The 23,701-nt window shown below is 43.4% G+C and overlaps 1 protein-coding gene across 4 annotated transcripts in view; it reads left to right on the forward strand.

The window, feature by feature from the left end:
* The window catches only part of Ascc1 (activating signal cointegrator 1 complex subunit 1), a 123,862-nt gene that overhangs the window by 9,805 nt on the left and 90,356 nt on the right, over nt 1–23,701 (forward strand). For all 4 annotated transcript variants that reach the window (XM_017799038.2, XM_008836636.3, XM_017799036.2 and 1 more), the window contains exons 4-5: nt 8,351–8,448; nt 9,544–9,722. In XM_017799038.2, coding sequence (XP_017654527.1) covers nt 8,351–8,448; nt 9,544–9,722 — 277 coding nt within the window. The remainder of the gene's footprint in view (nt 1–8,350; nt 8,449–9,543; nt 9,723–23,701) is intronic.

Below are 23,701 nucleotides of genomic sequence, written 5' to 3' on the forward strand. Positions count from 1 at the left end.
TCTCTGCTCATAGGGTATTGTCTGATTGAGACCGGAGTTGCAGATGGTTTTAGTGTGACCACTATTGGAGGCTGATTGCATGCCAGTCCTGGGCCTCCTGTCTCGGCCCATGCTAAAAGGATTTTATTTAGTCAATTGGATATACCAGGGGTTTCTGCTATCGGTCCCTCATACAACCGATGTTCATCCTCCAGTCGCAGGGTTAATACCTGTAATGGAGCTCCATCTTTTCCATGTACAGTGGATCCCTTTTTAGTGAAGTGGATGTGGGCTCCTAACTTGGAGAGTAAATCTCTCCCAAGGAGGGGATATGGACAGTCTGGGACCAGTAAGAACGAGTGAGAGACTTGTCCTGTACTGAGGTCCACTTTTCTTTCTGTAGTCTACCTATATTTCTTCCCTCCAGTAGCCCCTTGGACCCAGGCTGTTTTGGAACTCATGGGTCCCTTGGTTGTTGTCAAAACTGAGTGTTGAGCTCCTGTGTCTACCATGAAGGTAGTCAATTGCCCCCCTATCTTTAGAGTTACCCTGGGCTCAGGGGGGAGCTCCTGGCCCAGACTCCCCTAGTCTCCTAGGGTCAGGACTGGGGTTGTCTTTTTTTGTAGTTTATTTAACTTCTTTGGGCATTCTCGAGCCCAATGTCCTCTTTCCTTGCAGTAAGCACATTGATCTTTGTCCACTCGGGGTCTTCTTTTGTCTCCCAGGTCCCTACCTGGTCCTGCTCCCTGGACTACTGTGGCCAAAATTCGACTTAACTCTTTATTTCTCTTTTTCTCTCTCTTATCTTCTCTAGCTTCCTGTTCTTTTCTGATTCTGTCCTCTCTTTCCTCTAATGTTTCTCTCCTATTATAGATTCTCTCAGCCTCCCTTACTAGGTCCTGTAAGGAGTACCCCTGAAGGCCCTCTAGCTGTTGGAGCTTACCACGAATGTCAGGAGCTGATTGTCCTATAAAGGCCATAATAAGGTCCGCCTGACGCTCCTGGGCCGTGGGGTCAAAAGGGGTGTACATATGATATCCCTCTATCAGGCGTTCTAGGAACCCAGCAGGGGTTTCATTTTCCCCCTGGGTTATAGCACGTACCTTTGCCAAATTGGTTGGGCGCCTTCCGGCCCCTTTGAGACCCTCTATCAGAGTCTGGCGATAAAGACGGAGACGCTCCCTACCGGCCACAGTCTTGTGGTTCCAGTTAGGTCTGGTCAGAGGAAATCCTTTGTCTATTTCATTTTGGAGCAGAGTGGGTCTCCCATCCTGCCCGGGGACGTTTTTCCAGGCCTCTAGGATGACTCGCTGTCTCTCCTCTGTGGTTAGGAGTGCCTGGGGGAGTTGTTGACAATCCTCCCAGGTGGGTTGGTGAGTAAGGAGAATAGACTCTATTAAAGCAGTTAGAGCTTGAGGATCCTGAGAAAAAGAGGGGTTATGAGTCTTCCAATTATACAAGTCAGAGGCTGAAAAAGGCCAGTACTGGATCTAGAGACTGAGAAAGGCCAGTACTGGATCTGATCTCCTATAGTTTGGAGGGGAAAAACCTGGGCAGTCCAGGTTCCATCAGAGGGGCCCCCTCTTTTCCTTCTCAGGCGGAGTCTGCTAGATGGAGGGGGGAATTGGTCGGGTTCGGTGGAATCAGGAGAGGGATGAGGTTCCTGGGGTGGAGGTGCCTGCGCAGGTGGATAGGGAGGTGGAGGATCAAGGAGGGTTAGGGAGGCTTGGTCCTCGGGGAGGACTGGCTTTTGCTTCTTTTCAGGGGAAGACTGAAGGGGCAGGAGGGAAGTGAGACTCGGGGGAGCAGAAGGGGTAAGGGGCCCTTGATCAGTTTCTCTGGTTCCCTGAGGAGGTAGGAACGGCCATGCCCAAGGTGTGGGGTTCCGGGCCAAATCTTCCCAGGTGACTATGTAGGCCACCTGGTCTGGGTGTCCGTGTGGTCCTGGGTGGAAAATGTATTCCTTAACCTGCAAGATAGTAGCAAGGTCAAAAGCCCCATCCCTTGGCCACCCCTTTTCAAAAGAGGGCCACTCAGAGGAACAGAGACTTTGCCACTTCTTCTTTTGGACCTCCACTGATAAATTGTGAGCCCGCTCCATGACTTCCAGTATTCTAGAGTTAAGCTTAAGGGGGTAGTTAGTGATTGACCCATAGTAGTGGTCACAGAAGAGAGGTGAGGGAGAGAGAGAGATGAAGATGAGATGCCACTCCAAATAATAGTGACCAGTGAGTGTGCTTGTGGACGAGTACCTATCGTTGCCCAGTTTTTCTTCTGCGGGGGACGTGAATTTATCTGGGATTCACGCCTGGGACCCCCCTTATCCTTTCACGGGAGTCTTTTAGCGGCGAGCGCCCTGTGGCTCTTATTTGCTCGACCCGTGCCCATGGGGCTTTTTCAGTGGCCAGAGAGAGAGAGATGGAGAGGAGAGGGAGATACAGAAAAAACCGTCCTGTCTCCACCCGTGTGGGCAGTCGGGGTCCGCTAAGAGGGCTAAGAGCCTTTGGCTTACATCAGGGAGTGGCCCTGACCAGAAAACCTCAATTGCTCTTTCGCCTTTAATGGTCCCTCGCGAAGACTTAGACCGAGAATAAAAGGAAAGAGAAGAAGGAAGGGAAGGTTTAAAATAGCGTAGAGAAAAATACAAAACCAGACCTTCCCCTTTTAAGATATTAACACACCATCAAGCACACACATACACCACATTGAATCACATTCGTGTGGACCGGTCCTTCTTACACCCAGACACGCACTGCACTCACCACTTTTACTTTCAGGATCCCCAAGTACAAATACAGACAAACGCAAAACAAAAATCCTTGCCGCGGCTTCTTGACTCAAAACTGAAATTACAGATCGGGAGGGGAGTAGCCAAGCCGATCTCCCTTCTTCTCCCAGGGTGAGGAAAACTACGCTGTCCTCCCCACTTCAGACCACTCTGGTCACTAAGATCAGAGTGTTGGAACCAGGGGTCCCTGGGCACGTCTGCCACTCCCGCTGATTCCCAGAATACAGATTTACAGGTCCTGTACAGGCACAAATGTTCAGACGGAACGTTCCCAGAACAGGAAATAACTGACAGACATTGAGACCAAGACAAACCACAAGACGCCTGTCCTTACCTCCTGCTGGTCTGAGGAAATGGGTCTGGGGGCGACCGGATCCCGGATGAGCCCCCAAATGTTGGACCCCCACTCTGGGGTACCCAACGTTCACGGGAGGCCGCACCCCAATAACTCAGTCCTCAAACCAGGAGATGCAACAAGCAAGAGGATTTTAATTGTTTGCGCAGATGGGCTCCTGCCTCACTCGGAGAGGAGAAGCCCCGAGCTCAGCTTACAGGCTGCTTATAAAGGCAAAAACCACAAACCACAAGCGACTACTGAGCCAGAAAGCAGAAGCAGGAGGGGGGAATTTTTCGGGTGGTTTCCAGCTTGTGCAAGGTGCATGAAAAGGTCAGCTCTTTCTCAGCAGTTAGAGTAATTTTTCTTTTTACTTCCTTGTACAATTTTTCTTTTGCCTGGGGGACTTAGTTTGAATCCACTTTGGCCTGGGGGGCTTGGTTTGATTCCATCAAAAGCTTTCCTCTGACCTTCATGCAATGCATGATGGCATGTGTACCCAGTCACATATCATGTATATTCTCTCTCTCTCTCTCTCTCTCTCTCTCTCTCTCTCTCTAATAAAACATTAAAAAAAAGCTGTCACTTGTTTTCCACTGGAGATGGAATTCTAGTCCATTAAAATAGTGACCAAACTGTCTCTGCTTTTTTTTTTTCCAGCTTATGTGACTCTTTCTCTTGCTTTGTGCTCAGGTTAGAAAGCCCACCTGATTTTCTTCAGCGTCTTACATGGGCCATGCTCCTCGAGCTCTTGCGTAGGCCATACTTTTGTCTTTCTTCTTTTTCACCTAGCTGTTTTCCTCCCTAGGGAAGCTTGCTTTGCCACCAGTCATGCCTGCCAATCACAGTGACATCCTATTGTGTGTTTTCATAATTCCTCTACTTGCCCTTTGTAGCATTTGTTATAGACTGTATTTATGTGCTGTTCTCCACGAGATGGAGATCTTTTTAAAAACAATTTTATTTATTATTTTTATTTTATGTGTATGCGTGTATTGCCTGCATGTAGGTAAGTGCATCCCTGTCGTGCAATGCCCGTGGAGGTCAGAAGAGACTGTTGGATGCCCTGGGACTGGAGTTATGGACAGTTATTCGCTGCCATGTGGGTGCTGGGATTTGAACCCAGGTCTTCTGCAAGAACAACCAGTATTCTTAACTACTGAGCCATCTCTCCAGCCCCATGATGGAGATCTTCTTGAAGGCAGGAATATGTTCCATTAGTTCTTAGTGCTTATCTTAGTTTGTCTCTTCATTGTTGTGACAAAACACTCTGACCACTACAAACGTGGGGAGGAAAGAGTTTATCTTACATCTACCCGGTCACAGTTCATCAAGGAGCCCAAGGTAGGAACTCAGGGCAGGAACCTGGAAGCAGGAGCTGGAGCACAGGCCATGGAGGAATGCTGCTTACTGGCTTGGTCCCTCAACCCAGGTGTGTCAAGTTGACACTAAAGCTATCCAGCACAGTACTTATCAAGACTAAGGTGTTTCTTCAGTGATATCTTTATGGTTTGTTTGTTTACACAGATTAAAAAATATTTTGCTTGGGGCTCGAGAGATGGCTCAGCTGTTAATAACACTGACTGTTCTTGCAGAAGACCCAGGTTCGAATCCCAGCATCCACATGGCAGCTAACAACTGTCCGTAACTCCAGTTCCAGGGGATCTGACAGCCTCTTCTGTCCTCTGTGGGCATTGCATGACACTGATGCACTTACCTACATGCAGGCAATACACACATACGTGTAAAATGAAAATAATAAAATATTAAAAAAAAATTGCTTTATTTTATGTATGTGAGTGTTTTTCCCCGCATGTAAGTGTGCCATGTGTGCAAAGTGCCCACGGAGGCCAAAAAAAGGGAGTCATAGCCTATGGAAGTGCAGTTAGAGAAGGTTATTAGCCACCAGGTGGGTGCTGGGAACTGAACCTGGGTCCTCTGCAAGGGCAGCCAGTGGTCTTAACCTCTGAGCCATCTCCAGCCCCTATTTATTTTAATTTTTTATTTATGTGTATGTATGTGTTCCTGCTTGTCTATATGTGGAGGCTCGGGAGCGGTTGTGTAAGATCCCTTGGAACTAGAGTTTATAAATGATTCGAGCTGCCATGTAGGTGCTGGGATCTGAACCTGGGTCCTCTGGAAGAGTAGCCAGTGCTCTTAACTGTTGAGCTATCATCTCTACAGCCTCTTCTTGTTTTTTAGATAGGGTCTCTCTTTAGCTCCAGTTGACCTGGAACTCCCTTTGCAGACCAGGCTAGCCTTGAACCCACAGAAATTCACTTGTCTCTGTTTCCCAAGTACTGGTATTAAAGGTGTGCATCAGCATGCCTGGCCCTCCAGGGTCATCTTCATAAATTGCTTATAAACTTTGTGATCACTTCAGCCTGTACTCATGTGCACACATTCCCATATTTTCCCAACATTAACTACTAATAACATACTGTCAGTGGCTAATTGGCTTCTTTGGGCTTGCAGCTGGGAAGACAAGCTAGTCTAAGAGGTCCATAGATAATTGTGGCTTTTCTCTGTTATGCCATATGAGTCAGGTCCACTCTGGAAGGAGATCTATGAATATGGAATCATGTGCATTCAAACTCCATCAGGGAAAGCGTTTCCTCTTTCATTTCCTGTAAAAAAAAAAATCAGTGTAAATCTGTGCTACTGCCTAAGTTGTGTTAAAAATTCCTTAGTTGTCTAATTCTAATGATGATCTTTTTTTAAATATATTTTTTATTTTTTTATGTGTATGCGTGTATTGCCTGCATGTAGGTAAGTGCACCCGTGTCGTGCAATGCCCGAGGCAGGCAGACGAGACTGTCAGATCCCCTGGAACTGGAATTATGGTCAGTTGTTAGCTGCCATGTGGGTGCTGGGATTTGAACTGGGGTCTTCTGTAAGAACAGTCAGTGTGCCATCTGTCCAACCCTAATGATGTTCTTTTGAATTCTATAGATTCTAAGTTTTTATTATGTTCTAGGTGACTTGCATGTTAGATTGATGTTGGTTCTGCTAAATCCTAATTAGTAGTTAATATTCACTGGGAAGATTTCTTGTTTTCTTTGTTTTTCTTTCCTTTACCCTATTTCCAACAGGGACGTCATGCATAGCCCAGGCTAACCTGGAACTCAGAATCCTCTTGCTTCAGCCTCCCAACTGATGAGATTACAGGAGTGTTCCACCATGCCTGCTAGAAGGTTTCTTATTTTATTTCTTATGCTTCTTTGGGTCAAGATTTTGCAATACTTGGGGATGAAACCCATGTCCTTGTATATGCTGGGTGACTGCTCTACCACTGAACTCTATCTCTAGCCCAACATCTCATTGTTTTAAAAAGCTGGTTTGTTGGGGCTGGAGAGATGGCTTAGTGGTTAAGAACACTGGTTGTTCTTGCAGAAGACCTGGGTTTGAATCCCAGCACCCACATGACAGCTAACAACTGTCCGTAACTCCAGTTCCAGGGGATCCGACAGCTTCTTCTGTCCTCCACAGGCATTGCACGACATGGGTGCACTTACCTACATGCAGACAATACACATATACACATAAAAAAAATAATAAAATATTAAAAAAAACGGTTTGCAACAGTAGCTACTAATAGAAATAATTAGGCTTGGTTATTCCACGTAAAAGCAATTGAATAAGGACTAAAGTCTAGCTCAGCAGTAAAGTATATGCTTAGCATGTGTGAGGCCTCAGGTTCAGTTTGGAGGACCCTTCCCCCAAAGAATAGTTTTGGGTATTGGGTGTGTAACTGAAATCATAGAAGTTGAAATAATGTTGATGACTGGAGTTCTTTCCCTTAACTTTATAGTCCTATGATGGTCTCATAGTGCTTTATAGACCCTAAAACTTCTCTCCTGGGATCTGGTAGTCTCATTCACTTTAGCACATCTAATTACTATGGGTTCCAGAAGATAACCTTGGATTGCCAGGCTTATTTATACTAGAGGCCCAGGCAAGTGATACAAATGAGTCAGTATTAAATGATTGAAATGGGGTAGACGAAAGCTCGGAAGGAGTGATGTGGATTGTGATGAGCTTGTCCCATCCGAAGGGGCTAGTCAAAAATGAGGTCAGCCTGTGGTGGTTATGAGTCATCAGATTTTTAATATTTCAGAACCTGCCAATTATATGTTTATATAATATTAATAATAATGTAATATACTATTTGTGGTGAAATCTCCTGAACAGAATGCATATATGCTGAATTTAATTTGAGGGCCACATGTTTACTTCCTGTACCCTTTTTATCCTGTTTGTTTTGAGACAAGGTCTCAGTATATAGGCCAGGCTAGCCTTGAACTAGTAATTTTCCTGCCTCAGTGCTGAGATCCCAGTGTGCATCGCCATGCCTGTCTTTTCCTGTGCTTTACAAGCTATCTGAATGGCAAAGCTTGCTTGCTTTGCTAAGCTGTTTACCTTTATTTGATTAATCAAGGTGATTCCCTTAGGCTGACCTTACATTGCAGTTAATTTGTTTTCTAAAGTGGACAAATTTCTGCTTCAAACTGTGAACCTGTTGTTTGCTAAAAGTGCCTTTTGAGGCTGTGTCAGATTTCTTTTTGTTGTACTGAAGACCCAGATTTTGAAAATTTATTTTATTTCTTTGGTCTTTTTGAGACAGGGTCTCCTTGTAGCCCCAGCTGGCCTGGAACTGACTATGTAGACCAGACTGGCCTTGAACTCACAGAGATCCACCTGCTTCTGCTTCCCAAGTGCTGGGATTAAAGGCATGGGCCACCATGCCTGGCTAAAAATTTTATTTTTAAATTTATGCGTATGAGTGTATTGCCTGCATGTATAAAGTGCACCCATGTTGTTCATTCCCCTCGGAGGCCAGAAGAGGGTGTTGGGTCCCCTGGAACTGGAGTTACAGATGGTTGTTAGCTGCCGTGTGGGTGCTGGGAACTGAATCCTGGTCCCATGCAAGAGCAGGCAGTGCTCTTAACCACTGAACCATCTCTTGAGCCCCGAGACCTAGATTTTGAATCTGATCTGAAGCAGGCAGATGGTGGTCCTGGTTCTTCTGTGTACAGGTTGAATTTGCAGCAGGACATTATTTTGCCAGCAAGTAAAGAGAGCGTGTTCTGTAGAGCTAAGGAATGTAATTTTCTCCACAAGTACTGAACTTTTGCTGAAATATGTTTTTATGTTAGGGAGTGTCTCTGGCCATAAGGAATTACACATGATGGGATTCCTTGTTTTAGACTATTTGACTTAATCTACTTCTATATTTTTTCTTATTATAGGCATATAGTTGGAAAGAGAGGTGATACCAAGAAGAAAATAGAAACAGAGACGAAAACTTCTATTAACATTCCTAAACCTGGACAAGAGGGGGAAATTGGTGAGACTCAGTATTCATAATTATGTTTGTGACTTACTTTCTCTTCATTCATTCATTTATTTTTCTTATTTTTTATAGGTGTGTATAACTACACCTAACCTTTAAAAATTTTTATCATATTTGTTTATTATGTGTATGTTTGTGTGTATATGTGTGGGTACGAAGTGCAGTAAACCTGTATGGAGGTCAGAGGACAAGCCCCAGGAGTTGGTTCTCACTTTCACGATGTGGGTTCTGGGGATTGAACTCAGAGCCTCAGACCTGGTGATAAGTGTCTTTACCTGCTGAGCCATCTCACTGCCCATCCCTCCTGGAACTAGAGGTTGCTAGCCACCATGTTGGTGCTGGGATTTGAACCCAGGTCTTCTGAAAGAACAGCCAGTGCTCTTAACTGCCGAGCCATCTTTCCAGCCCCCTCCTCTTTTTTTTTGAGACAGGGTTTCATGTTGCCCGGGTTGGCCTTAAACTCACTATGTAACTGAGGCTGGCCTTTAACTCCAGATCCTTCTGCTTCTACCACCCAACTGGGATTGTAGGCATGTGCTTTCATGCCTGGTCAAAATACTCTTGTGTGAGGGAGTGAATGAGTGTGAGTGAGTGTGTTTGTGTGTGTGTGTGTGTGTGTGTGTGTCTGTGTGTGCGCTGTGGTGTGTGAATTGGTGTGGGTGTATAACTGCACGTAGAGGTCAATGGATGACATCAAGTGTCTTCCTCAATTGCTCTTCATTTTAGTTTTTGAGACAGGGTCTCTTGCTGAACCAGGAACTTGCTGATTTGGTTAAACAGGCTGGCAAGAGAGGCCCTGGGCTCCTTCTGTCTCTGCCCCCAAGCACTGGGCTTGAAGCTGCACCTGGCTTTTATGTAGGGATTTGAACTCAGGTCTTCATGCTTGTGCTGCCACTGAGCCACCTCCCCAGCCCCAAGATATATATTTTTCAAATTCATTCTGAGTACATTAAATTCAGTAGCAGTTTTCTTTGCCTTGGTCTGTTCCTTGTTCAGATTCATATATACATGTCCAGAACCTTCCTATGGACTCCCTAGAGACACTATCCAGATGAGCCTATTGACCCTTTCTTTTGGTTTTGCTTTCAGTGATCACTGGCCAGCACAGAAACGGTGTCCTTTCAGCCCGAACTCGAATTGATGTTCTTCTGGACACTTTTAGAAGAAGGCAGCCCTTCACTCACTTCCTTGCCTTTTTTCTCAATGAAGTTGAAGTTCAGGAAAGATTTCTGAAGTTCCAAGAGGAAGTGCTGGAGAAGTGCTCCATGGTAAGGAGAGAACAGAAGGAGAAATGTAAAATGAAAATGGTTCATACTTCCAACAGAGGAATATGGACATATCTGATCATAAGTTTCTTTTTAAAATTATTTATTTATTTATTTATTTATTTTGTTTTATTTTATTTTAGTGTGCATATGTGCAGGACAGAGAATAATTTGAAGGAGTCAGGGCCTCAAACTCACAAAGATCCGCCTGCGTCTGCCTCCCAAGTGCTGGGATTAAAGGCGTGCACCACCACGCCCGGCTATTTATTTATTTTTATTTTATATGTATGAATGTTTTGTCAGCATGTATGTAAGCATACCTGTGTCATGCAATGCCCACGGCGGCCAGAAGAGGGCATGGATCCCCTGGAACTAGAGTTATGTATAGTTGTTAGCCACCATGTGGGTACTGGGAACTGAACCCAGGTTCAGTGCTTTTAACCACTGAGCCATCTCTCCAGCCCCCCCCCCCCCGAATCTTAAGTTTCTATAAGAGTTATAAAAGGTCATTCTTTAAAAAAAACTCTGTTTGTGTATGTGTGTACCTCATTCTAGAGGTCAGAAGTTGGTGACTGTGTTTCCTTTACTATTTTTTACCTTATATTTTGAGACAAGGTCTCAAGGTGAACCTGGAGCTAGCCGTTTTGGCTAGGCTGTTTGGCCAGCAAGCCCCCAGGATCCTCTTGTCTTGCCCCTACCCAGCAGGGCTGTAGTTATAGGTGCCTGCCATAGCATGTTTTGTGTGGGTTCTGGGATCCAGAAATCAGACACCTTACTCACTGAGCCACCTCCCCAGCCCCACTTTTATTTTTTGAGATAATATCTCATGAAGCCCAGGATGGTCTCAGACTTGCAGTGTAGCTGAGGATGATCTTAAATTCCTGATCCTCTGGCCAACACCTCTCAAGTGCTAGAACTGCAGTTATGTACCACCATGCCCAGCATGACAGGCCATTCCTTCATAGACCCTGCTCCATATTGTGCCTTTTGGGCAGAGGTGTGAATGTAGTGCTGTTATCTGTTGATCTCCTTTCAGGCTGTCATGGCTCATTTGGGATTAGTATTGTGAATAAAGATAAATTTGTTTATAGAAGCATCTTGTAACTGTGAAATTCTTGTGACTAGGATAATAGAGATAATCCAAACTAGAAAACAAGTTTTAGCCAGGTGTGGTAGTATACACCTGGTAATCACAGCATTCCACAGTTGAGGCAAGAGAATCTAGAATTCAAGTCAGCCTGAGCTAAATACTGAGTCTGATTTCAAAAAGAAAGAAGGAAAAAAAAAAAAGAAAAAGAAAGTTCATAAAGTAATTACAGATCCTGCATTTCCCACCTCACTACCATGAATGGTGGTATATGCCTAAAATCCCACCACTTAGGAGAGTGAAAATGAAGGCGCTCCAAATTTGGGGCTAGCCTGGGCTACATACCGAGCCCTGTCTCAAAAAATAAACCAAAAGCAAGAACAAATTGGTGTATATATGTTCTTATGTTCTGCTTTGTCTGAAACAGCATTGTATCATGAGCTCTGAATGTCACTAACAGAAGCCTCAGTCTGTCATCTGCATTTGGAAGTCAAATATGAAATGACAAGTCATGACTAAAGTGTTAACGCTTGATTTCAGATGACTTGTTTTTCCCTCCCTCCGCCCCACTTTCTCTCTCTCTCTCTCTCTCTCTCTCTCTCTCTCTCTCTCTCATCAGGCTTTTGTTATGTTGTCCAGGCCAGGCTATTCTGGAACTCCTAGATTCAAACAGTTCTCTGCTTCAGCCTCCTGAGTGATTGGTATGACAGGATATGACATCATACCTGGCTCAGATAACTTGGTGTTTTGATGGCTACTATGTAGTCTGTTATGTGGCTGTTTAATTACTTAACCTATTTTGTACTGCTTCTGTTTTTTTTTTATTAAATTACCATTAATAATGTTGTTGTGAATAGTCTGCATACATTTTTCTGGATTAGTCTGATTAGTTTTTTATTTAAATTTCTGGAAGTGGCAAAGGAGTCAGTGTGCTTGAGAATTTTTGGTATATTTATCCAAATTAACTTCAGGAAAGTTTATAGGCTATTGTATTCCAAAATAGAATTTCCTATAGATTCACTTTCTTTAGCCAATACCATTTCTCCTTTTGTTGTTGTCAGAGGAAATGGTGAATGAAGTAGGAGTTTTATTTCCAAGCTTTAAAAAACAATTTATTTATTTATTTATTTATTTATTTATTTTTACATGTGTTTTTGCCTGCATGTAAGTGTACTCATGTTGTGCAATGCCCAAGGAGGCCGGAAGAGGGTGTCAGATCCCCTGGGATCTGAAGTTACGGATGCTTGTTAGTTGCCATGTGGGTGCTGGGAACTGAACCTGGTCTTCTGCAAGAGTAGCCAGTGCTCTTAACCCCTGAGCTACCTCTCCAGCCCCCCTTTGTAGGCTTTTCAGACTCTTACAAAGTGTCCTTGAAGGGCTAGAGGGATAGCGCCGCTGTTAAAGGCTAAGGCTAACGAAGTGTCCTTGAGATGTTCCAAATGAACTCAAAGATACATCCTGCACTAGAACACTGTGAGGTCAACGGTTAGGTTGTAATGCTCTGATGTTACTTGTTAACCATTTGCAGTGTTCTGCGTAGAGGGTCTCCCTGTAGCCCCAGCTGTCTTGGAACTTACCATGTAGGCCAGGCTAGCCTTGAACTCACAGAGATCAACCTGCCTCTACCTCCCAAGTGCTGGGATTAAAGGCATGCGCCACCATGTCCAGCCAGTTTTTTTTTTTTTTTAAGATGTGAAATAATGGAGCACTTCTTAAAGGTACAAGCACAACTATAAAGAAACTTAAGCCAGGGCATGGTGGCGCACACCTTTGATCCCAGCACTTGGGAGGCAGAGGCAGGTGGATCTCGGTGAGATCGAGCCCAGTGTGGTCTACATGGTGAGTTCCAGGCCAGCTGGGGCTACAGGAGACCCTGTCTCAGAAAGACCAAAAAAAAAAAGAAACTTAAAAAAAAAATTATTTCATATAACACAGTATAACATTTTGCTTGCTGCCAAGTTTGACAACCTGAGTTTGATGGGGTGGGGGCCTATGGACGAGAGAGCTGACTTCCACAAGCTGCCCTCTGACCTCCGCATTCCCCTGTGGCATGCACACCTACATACATATACATAGACACACCACACACATAGACATACATACACACAGACACACACAGACATACGCACAGACAGAAATACACACAGACACACACATAAAGGTACATACATACAGACACAAATGCACACACAGACACACACACATACACAAATAGTTTAAAAAACTCCCAAGTTTAGTGTTAAAACACTTTTCTCATTTAGAAGTGACATTTAGAAAATCAGGGTATCATTTGATTAGTAAAGCCTGTTCTTTCTCTCCTAGTTTTATATTTTCTCACCTTAATTTTAATAATTATAAATCTATAAGAACAAATATTATGATTGTATAAAAACCTTGGAAATGCAAATTATGAATACTAACTTAAAAATATACTTTATCATATTTATTTTATGGGTGTGAGTGTTTTGCCTGCATGTGTATAAGTGCACCACATGTGTGCAGTGCCAGCAGAGACCAGAAGAGGGTTGTCCGATTCCCTGAAGCAGGAGTTACATACGGTTGTTAACTGCCATGTGGGTGCTGGGAATCAAACCAAGGTCCTCTGGAAGAACAGCAAGTGTTCTTAACCACTAAGCCATCTCTCCAGCCCCACAAGTACTAACTTTTTAAAGTAATGTGTAAATATCCAGAAAATAAAACAGATTTGACAGTCCAGCTATAGCAGCACTTGTATTTCACTTATAGAAAAGGTGGGTTTTAGTAAATTTTGTGGTAAGGCTTTTGTTTATCTTAATCTAAAGTACTTCAGCAAAAGAACTAGGCCATTTATTTTAAAGCACTATTCCTTCATTTGCTATCCTAATCATTAGATTATGTAGAGTTTTGGCTGGAGGATCAGGCCTCAGAGAAGGTCTGAAATACCTAAAGGTCATTTGGCTGGAGAAAACGATCTTCTTGAGGCTTGGAGGTAGTTATCCATCACTTTGTACTTGAAGGTGCTTCTCCAGGAATTTCTTCCCAGTCCTCAGTAAAGCAGAGGATCTAGGCTCCTGGAAGGGGTTGCTTCTGGCTGGAACACTGACCAGCAGGGCATCCTGAAGGTGTTTGCATGCTGTACTACCAAAGCTCTATAGCCACTTGAGAAACTGGACATGAACCAACTTAAGAGAAAAGGTCTGGGGCTGGAAAGAGAGCTCAGCAGTTAAGAGCACTGGCTGCTCTTGCAGAGGGCTTTGGTTCAGTTCCCAGCACCCACATGGCAGCTAACCATGGTATGTAACTTCAGCTCTAGGGGTTCCAGCGTCCTCTTCTGGCCTCTTCTGCCATTACACAACACAGATATGCTTACATCTATGTAGGCAAAATATTCATACACATAAAATACAAACAAAGAAAAGATCTGTTCTGGTTGCTGGTTTGGGGTTATAGTCCATCACTGTGGGTAGTGGGGCCAGTTTCTGCCCTGGTGGCAGGAAGTTCTTTTTGGATAAGAAAACAGAGAAAGGGGAAAGGCTGGGCCTGGGATCCTAGGTGTGACTTTAACATTTTTTTCATTTATTTTTATTTTATGTGTATGAGTGTTTTGCCTGCATATATGTAAATACATCAATGTCATGTAATGCCCACACAGATCACAAGAGGGTGTAAGATTCCCTGGAACTGGAGTTATGGATGAGTGTTAGCCACCATGTGGGTGCTGGGAACTGAACCCAGGTCTGCTGCAAGAGCAGCCAGTGCTCCTAACTGCTGAGCCAACTCTCGAGCCCTACTTTTTTTCTTTTTTTTCGGGGGGGGGGGGTTGCTTTTTGGTCCAGTTAGCCTGGAACAAACTATGTAGAATAGGCTGGCCTTGATCTCACAGAGATCTGCCTGCCTCTGTCTTCCAAGTGCTGGAACTAAAGGTATGCACCACCATTTAAAAATTAAAAAAAAATTTTTATGTATATGAGTGCTTTGCCCATATGTATGCATATGAACCATATGCATACACTTGCACAGACCAGAAGAAGGTATTAGATCTGCTGGAACTGAAGTTACTGACAGTTGTTAGCTGCCATGTGGGTGCTGGGAACTGAACCTGGATCCTCTGGAAGAGCACTCTGTGCTCTTAACCACTGAGCCCTCTTGGGTGTTATTTTTTTCAATGATATTTTTTTTTTTCTGTAATCCTTTCGACCAAAAAAAAAATTAGCTAATTGCTTTATTGTTTGTTTACTTGCGAGATAAGGCATTTTCATATATTTAATTCTTGTTTCTTTATTGTTATTGCTGATTTTGAGTCAGAGTTGTACCTTCCTGTGTCTGGCCTTGAACTTGGTTTCTTCCTGAGTGCTGAGATCGTAGGCAGGCGTGACTATGCTGGACCTAAGTCTTATTTCTTGATGTCTTAGCCCCTGTTTCTTTGGCGTGTTCATTTAAAAAAAAATGTTGGTGCCAGATGTGGTGGAAGAAGTGCAGCCCTGGGGAGGTAGAGGCAGGCGGATCTGTGAGTCTGAGGCCAGCCTGGGCTACATAGTTCTAGGCCAGCCTGGTCTACATGGTGAGTTCTAGGCCAGCCTGGTCTACATGGTGAGTTCTAGGCCAGCCTGGTCTACATGGTGAGTTCCAGGCTAGCCTGGGCTACATAGTGAGACCCTTTCTTGAAAAAAATAGTTTGGAAGAGCTTTATATACATTAAGATGATCAGTATTGCTTCATAAATTGCATTTAACTTTTTAGCTCTGGGTTTTTTTAATATACTATTTTTATTCCTTAAATTTCATAGCATGGTGAGTTCTAGGCCAGCCTGGTCTACATGGTGAGTTCCAGGCTAGCCTGGGCTACATAGTGAGACCCTTTCTTGAAAAAAATAGTTTGGAAGAGCTTTATATACATTAAGATGATCAGTATTGCTTCATAAATTGCATTTAACTTTTTAGCTCTGGGTTTTTTTAATATACTATTTTTATTCCTTAAATTTCATATGTACTTATAGTTTATTTTGATCATGCTTGTCCCCTCCTCCTCCTCCTAGTTCTTCTCAGATCCACCACCTATTTCCCTAGTTCCCCCTCCCAACCACTTCTTTTTTTTTTTTTTAAATAACTGCCTGAGACCAATTAGTGATGCCCATTCCATGCGTGGGTGTAGGGCCATCCATTGGACCATGGTCAGCCTACCAGGGCCCACACCTCTAAAGAAAGCTGACTCTCTCCCCTAGCAGCCATCAACTTGTTAGTAGGTCCTCAGCTGGCCTGGGGGCTCATGAGCCTCCCCACCAACTCTGTGCTGGAGTGTTGACTGGTTTGATCTTGTGCAGGCAACCATAGCTCCTGTGAACTCATGAGTGAAGCAGTCCTGCCATGTCCACAATATTTTATTGTGTGAGTGTTTTGCCTGCATGTATGTTAGTGTACCATATGTGTGAAGAGGGCGTTGTGTAACTATAAATATTTTCTTTTTCTTTCTCTTTTTTTTTCTGGTCTTTTTGAGACAGGGTCTCCCTGTAGCCTGAGCTGTCCTGGAACTCACTATGTAGACCAGGCTAGCCTTGAACTCACAGAGATCTGCCTGCCTCTGCCTCCCAAGTGCTGGGACTACAGGTGTGCACCACAACACCTGGCAACTATAAATATTTTCTACTATAGATCTTTTGATACTGTGTCTAAGAACTTTTTTGCATAACTGCAAAATAGGGAGGTTCTCTTATGCTTTCTTTCAGAACTTGGGTCATTTTGTTTGTTTTCCTTTTTTAAAAAAATTATTATTTTTATTTTATGTGTATGCGTGTATTGCTTGCATGTAGGTAAGTGAACCTGTGTCGTGCAGTGCCCACAGAGGTCAGAAGAGGCTGTTGGAATCCTTGGGACTGGAGTTACGGACAGTTGTTAGCTGCCATGTGGTTGCTGGGATTTGAACCCGGGTCTTCTGCAAGAACAACCAGTGTTCTTAACTGTTGAGCCATCTCTCCAGCCCTTCTTTTTGTTTTTTGTTTTATATTTAGATATGTAATCCAACTAATTTTTATTTTTGTATGAGGTGTGAGGCCAGGCTGTGGCTCTGACTTAGAACTAGAGTGCTTTCCTGGTATGTGTAAGGCCCTGAGTTCACTTCCCTGGCTTTTCCCTCCCCTTCCAAAAACAAAAGGTCAGAGTTCGCTTTTCTTTTGGCATATGTGTGTTCACGCTGTGCTTTCTTTAATTTATAATGAAAGAGACTAATAAAAACATTTGGAATGAAATAGAACAGTGGTTGATACCTTTGATTTTTTTGAGGCAGATTGACTAAGGTCGGATTATGGAGTCCTTATTCTGTGCACTTGAGCAAATGAATGTCTCGTCTTTACAGCTTGGGAGGACTGTAGGAAAAATTAAACAAGATACAGTATTCAGCATGGTGCCTGATACATAACAAACTGTTAATGAGTGGTAGTCCTTCTGTGTTTGCTATTGACCAGGTTAAAGTTGTGTTGTCTAGAGCATTAAGACTGCATGGGCTGGGGGTGGGACAGGGGGGTGGCGTGGCACAGCTGTTAGAGTGCTTTCCTATAATGTAGAAAGCTTGGGTTCCATCTGAGCACTGCATAAGCAGGGTGTGATGTGGACTACCATCCCAGCTCTAGGCAGGGTCATTCTCAGCTACCTACTGAATTTGAGGGCAGCCTAGGATAACATGAGACACTGTCTCAAAAATAAATAAATAAAAAGGCTAGATGAAAGCTATCTCTGATGGTTGTGGTGGTGTCAGTGATTTAGGAGACTTGAGTTCTTTCTTTTTTTTATTTTATTATTATTTTTTTTTAATTTTTTTTTTTTTTTTGGTCTTTTTGAGGAAGGGTCTCCCTGTAGCCCTAGTTGGCCTGGATTCACTATGGAGACCAGACTGGCCTCGAACTCACAGAGATCCACCTGCCTATGCCTCCTGAGTGCTGGGATTAAAGGCGTGCACTACCACGCCTGGCTGAGTTCTTTATTTTTTGATTTTTATATGTATTTATGTATGTGTATGCTGTGTGTGTGCTACTGCCTGTGAAAGCCATAAGAGGGTACCAGATCTTCTGTTACAGGCAGCAGTGAGCCACTGTGTGGGGCCAAGCTCATCCTTTGGAAGACCAGTACGTGTTCTTAACCCCTGAGCCATCTTCCTAGCCCCAGTAATAATGTTTTGTGTAAAAAACAATTTCAAAGATGATTTATTTATTTATTTGTTTATTTATTTAACAAGGTTTCATATAGCTCAGGCTGATCTTGAGTTCAAGATGTAACCCAGGCTGCTGATCCTCCTGCTTCTGCCTCCCAGGTGCTGGGATTGCAGATACTCTCCACCATGCCTGGCAAAATCCTTTCTCAGTTCCTCCCTTCCTCACCCCTCTTCCTCTTTTTTCCTTCTCCTTTTGCCCTAGCCTCCACATGCTGCGATTATAGGTTTGTGCCACTGTCCATATGGTAAGGCTGGGTTTGGGGTGTTAGAATATGGTGGAGATAGATATGTAGGTGTAGAAGTGTTAGAAACCACATGCTTTTGTATATCTGGGTGAGAACTGATAATATTTATTATTATTTAATTATTTAAATGATAATATTTATTTAATAATATTTAAATTCAGATTGTGGGATAGCCTGGACTTTGTAGAGAATTGTATAACCCATTTTAAGTAACTAGCTTGACTTTTAGTGCTTAAATAAGGTCATATGTATGCGTTAGATACTCAAATATATATCAACATATAGAGTTATTGGTGTACCATTAAAACATACCTTCCCCTTATATTTCAAAGCAAGATGATTTCGTTTTCTGTGGGAGTGGAGAGTGGGGTAGAGTTTAGAAACATGAGAGTGAAGGATGTGGTAGGATACATACTTTCCTGCTTATGTAGGGCTCTGGGTTCAGTATCCAGCACCACAAAGAACAAGCAAATCCAGAAATATAAAGTGTCAATATTGGCTAGTCACTTTTTGCTGGGCAGGAAGATTGGTATGTTTTGAAATTATATTCCTCATAAATGCCAGTATAGTTGAAGCTTGGTCTTTGTATGTTGTCTGTAATGTCATCTCTTCATGAGACAAGTGGATTGTAGTTTGTCTTTTCTCTTTGTGTGTATGTGCACACTTTTTCATTTCCTTCCTTTGCTTTTGGCTGCTGGCATGGGCTGATAGGGTACACAGTGTCACCCTGTCACCAACCAGGGTGACTCAGTGAGACCCTGTCTGGAATGATTAATTCAGCCAGAGTGAGATTGCCTGCTAGGGGCGTCACGCTGGCCTTAATCAGTCTGAAGTACTTCCACCCTGCTTTCAGGGCGACTTCATACTGACATAGCCTCCTTCCTGCTTTGAAACCAGGCCTCGGTAACAGCAGGAAAAGAGGACAGCATAAAAGAGGAAGTAAGGAGCCATTATCTCTATTATATGGAAGAGATTTTTAGTGAGCTTCATTCTGGTGTTAGCATGACAAGCCAATGGCTATAGAAGCCTGCACACATTTTCCAGGCGCACTCTGCACGTCTGAGTCCAGGTTTGAAGCTCTGAGGAACTGTGCCTGTTCGCTGAGGTAGCAGGCCTTTCCTCATGGGCTGTGTGGCGTTCAGTCTTCTTGGCTTCTTCTGAAATGTACTATCTCTGATAGCATTTCATTGTCACTAAAATAGGGATGGAGTTGGGGCGATGAGGAAAAGGGGAGATGTAGGGGCACACGCCTTTGATCCTAGTACTCGGGAGGCAGAGGCAGGCAGATCTCTGAGTTTGAAGGCAGCATGGTCTACATGGTGAGTTCTTGACCAGCTAGGGTGACGTAGTGAGACCCTGTCTTAAAAAGGTGGTGGTGGTGGTGGTGGGGTGGTCCCAATATTCCTTTATTTAAAACATAGGAAAACGATAACAGCTCTCCCTCCCTTCCTTTCTTCCTTGTTTTTTGAGACAGGGTCTTGCTGTGTAGCCCAGGCTGGCCCGACATTCACTATATAATCCAGGCTGGCCCCAAACTTGAAGTGATCCTCCTGCCCCAGCCTCCCAAGTGCTTGGATTGCAGGTGCGCACCACCATGCCTAGCATTAAAGTTCATTTTCTAGTTGTTTCCTACTTATATTAAAATTATCCTGTTTTTCATGTTTATGATGGTATTGTGAATGGCCTAATTTAAAATTTCAGTTTTCTTTTTCTTTGTGTTTCAGTTTTCAGTTGTGCATCATTATTGTAGAGAAGTAATTACGTTTTGTTTATTGACCTTACTAAATTCAAGTTTTTTGTGCGTTTTTCTGGTCTTTTTGAGACAGGGTCTCCCTGTAGCCCCAGCTGGCCTGGAACTCACTATGTAGACCAGGCTGGCCTTGAACTCAGAGATCCGCCTGCCTCTGCCTCCTGAGTGCTGGAACTACAGGTGTGCACCACCACACCTGGCCTAAATTCACTTTTTATTGTGTATTAATTTGCTTAAGCTTCAGTAACAAAGTGCCAAAGTCGAGAGGACTTAACAGAAGAGATGGCATTTTCTCACCATTCTGGAATCTAGAAACCTGAGCTAAATAAGCTGTCAGGATTGGTTTCCTCAAAAGCCCATCTCCTTGGTTTGTTAATGGCAGTCTTCTGGTGTCTTCACATGGACGTCCTTCTGTGTATCTGTGTTCTAATCTCCTAACATGGACTCCAGACACTGGGTTAAAGCCCACCCATATGACCTAATCTTTACCTTAATTACCTCATTAGAGACTCTGTCACCAAATATATTCATATTCTGAGCTATGGAGTTAGGATTTCAACGTAGGAATTTGGAGGTGGGGGTGGGAAGACACAATTTAGCCTGTAATAACTTGTTTGTGATACAGTTTTACCTCAGTTCCAATCCATCTGCCATTTACTTCTTTTTCTTGTTTTATCACACTGACTAGAACCCCTCAATACAGTATTGAATATAAAAAGTGGGGGGCATTCTTCTGAGTTCCCAGTCATAAGAGGGACTATTCAGTATTTTGATGATGATGAAGAGGAGGAGGAGGAGGAGGAGGAGGAGGAGGAGGAGGAGGCGGAGGCGGAGGCGGAGGCGACGGCGGTGGTAGCATGGTCTCTGTAGCCCTGCTTATTAGAAACTCACTGCATAGCCTAGGTTGGCCTTGAATTTAGGCTCATACTTCAGCTTCAGCCTCCCAGATGCTGGGATTACAGATATGCACCACTTTATCTGGCTTTGAAGGTTTGTTTTTTTTTTTTCCCCAGTACTAGAGACATAACCCAGGGCCTTGTACATTCTAAACAGGCACTCTACCACTGAATTATATCCCCAGGCCAGTCTTTTTATTATTAAGTATAGTGTAAACTCTAGGTTTTTAAAGAAGTCTTTTATCTGTGTGAGGAAATTTCATTTTGTTAATAGTTTGCAAATAATTAAAAAACAAAAACAGGTGGGGCATGGTGGCGCACGCCTTTAATCCCAGCACTGGGATTAAAGCAGAGGCAGGTGGATCTCTGTGAGTTCAAGGCCAGCCTGGTCTCCATAGCGAATCCAGGCCAGCTGCGGCTACAGGGAGACCCTGTCTCAAAAAGACCAAAAACAAAAACAGCTATGTGTTTAGTCACAGATGTTTTTAATATTTATGAGATGAAACTTTTTTTTCCCCATAGTGTGAATGTGCTGAATTGCAGTCTCTGTGCGGGTTGAAGTAGCCTTTCTGTGTAGACACATTTTAGTTGGTCTGGATGTAGTGTCTTTTTTTTATATGTTGTCCAACTTGGTTTACTGATATTAAGTAGTCTTCCATCTATGTTTGTGTACAAGATGGGTTTCAGTTTTCTTATATTGGTTTCATCTGTGTACGCTGCTGGGGATTGAACCCAGGGCCTTGTACACCTTAGGCAAGTGTTTTACCTTTGAGCTACTTCTCCAGCCCATGCTATTTTAAAGTCATTGTCCACTGATTTCATCATTTTAGGTCTCTTTCTATTCACTAATTTTCCCCTTTGATTATTGGTAAAATTTTCATTTATTATTATTAGTGTATGTCTGAGAGTGATGTATGTAATTCTCATCTTCTACCTTTACATGGGTTCAGGGTATTGAACTCAGGTCATCAGACTTGCACAGCAAGTAGTTTTACCCACTGAGCCATCTTGCTGGCCCTCGGTACCATTTTTTTTTTTTTTTTGGCTTCTTCCATGTCTGATCATTTCTTATTGAATGCTGAACATGGTCAGTTTACTTTGTTTAGTGCAAGTAAATTTTTCTTTTGAGACAGGGTCTTGCTATGTTTCTCAGGTTTCCTTGAACTCCTGGGCTTAGATAACATCTACCTGCCTCAGCCTCCCAAATATCTAGAGCTTGCTAGCTAGCTAAGGCTTGCTAGGTATTTCTGAAGCTTCTGAAGGGCAGACCTAGAGCACTTTACTCCTAGGCCAATTTAGCCTTTACTTAAGGTCTGACTCTCCTGGAGCATGTATTCATTTTTCTGTGTGTTCAGTCTGTTTCGTGAAAGGTGCTTCTACTCTGGCTGGTAGAAACTAAGTCTTGAGCTTTGGTTTCCTTGTGGCCCTGGGGAGTTAACCCAGAGCCTTCCTCATGCTAGGCAGCTACACATGCTAACACTGAGCTCTGGCTCCAGCCCTTGAGGTTAGAGCTTTGGGAATTGTTTACTTTACACTTTTGTGTAGTTGTTTTTTAAAGTCTTGTGATGTCATCTAATATGTGCACAGTCTTACTTAAGTGAAGTCTTTTTGAGACAGGGTCTCCCTGTAGCCCCAGCTGAACTGGAACTTGCTATGTAGACCAGGGTGGCCTCGAACTCACAGAGATCCGCCTGCCTCTGCCTCCTGAGTGCTGGGACTAATGGTATGCACCACCACTCCTGGCTTAACTGAACTCTTAAAGAGACCTTTATGCAGATTTTAGAGCCCTTTTCTTTTCATGGTTCCTCCTTTTTCAGTGCTTTTTCTAGAGATTTGATTTGCCTCAGCATCCCAGATTGCCTTTTTAGCCACTTTGACTCTTTGAGATCACTGGGTGTTGCTCAGGTCCCCACTCAGGCTGCTTTGTGGAAGCTGCGTCCGTGAGATGGTGGGGGTGGGAATCAGTCGTTCTATTCCCTTCACGAACCACAATCTGGCACCATATGTTGCCCAGTCTCTGAAAAAACATTTGTTTCCTGTGCTTTGTCTAGTTTTCTAGTTTATGGTAGGAGGGCAAGTCCTTCAGGAGGTGATTCTTCATGGTCCAGAGGAACGCTTGTAATATGTTTTTTAAAAATTTAAATATAATTCATATAATATAGAATTCTCTGTTTTTTTGAGACAGGGTCTCCCTGTAGCCCCAGCTGGTCTGGAACTCACTATGTAGACCAGGCTGGCCTTGAACTCACAGAGATCTGCCTGCCTCTGCCTCGAATTAAAGGCATGTGCCACAATGCCTGACAGAATTCTCATTTTTGAGCAGTACAATTTCTTGAATTTTCGTATAATCACTATGTTGTATAGTCATCACCACTATCTAGTTCCGAAATGTCTCTATCACCTCAGAAAAGAAACCTTAGACCATTAAAGCTGTCGCCCCCATCATTGCTCTCTTCCCATAGCCGATGACAACTGCTAATCCACTTTCTTTCCCTGTGAATTTCCTTATTTTGAATATTTCATATAAGTGGAATCATATAACATGTAGCCTTTCGTGCCTGGCCTCTTATACTTAATATAATTTTTTCAGAATTGTCTATGTGGTGTTATGTAATACTTTTGCATTCCTTTTTATGGCTGAAAAATATTCTCTTATAGTATTGACCACATTTTTTTTTTGGTCTTTTTGAGACAGGGTCTCTCTGTAGCTCCAGCTGTCTTGGAATTCACTATGTAGACCAGGCTGGCCTTGAACTCACAGAGATCTACTTGCCTCTGCCTCCTGAGTGCTGGGATTAAAGGCGTGCGCCACCATGCCCGGCCTT

The sequence above is a fragment of the Nannospalax galili genome, unplaced genomic scaffold (genome assembly GCF_000622305.1).
Source record: "Nannospalax galili isolate Female #2095 unplaced genomic scaffold, S.galili_v1.0 scaffold1437, whole genome shotgun sequence".
Lineage (NCBI taxonomy): Eukaryota > Metazoa > Chordata > Mammalia > Rodentia > Spalacidae > Nannospalax > Nannospalax galili.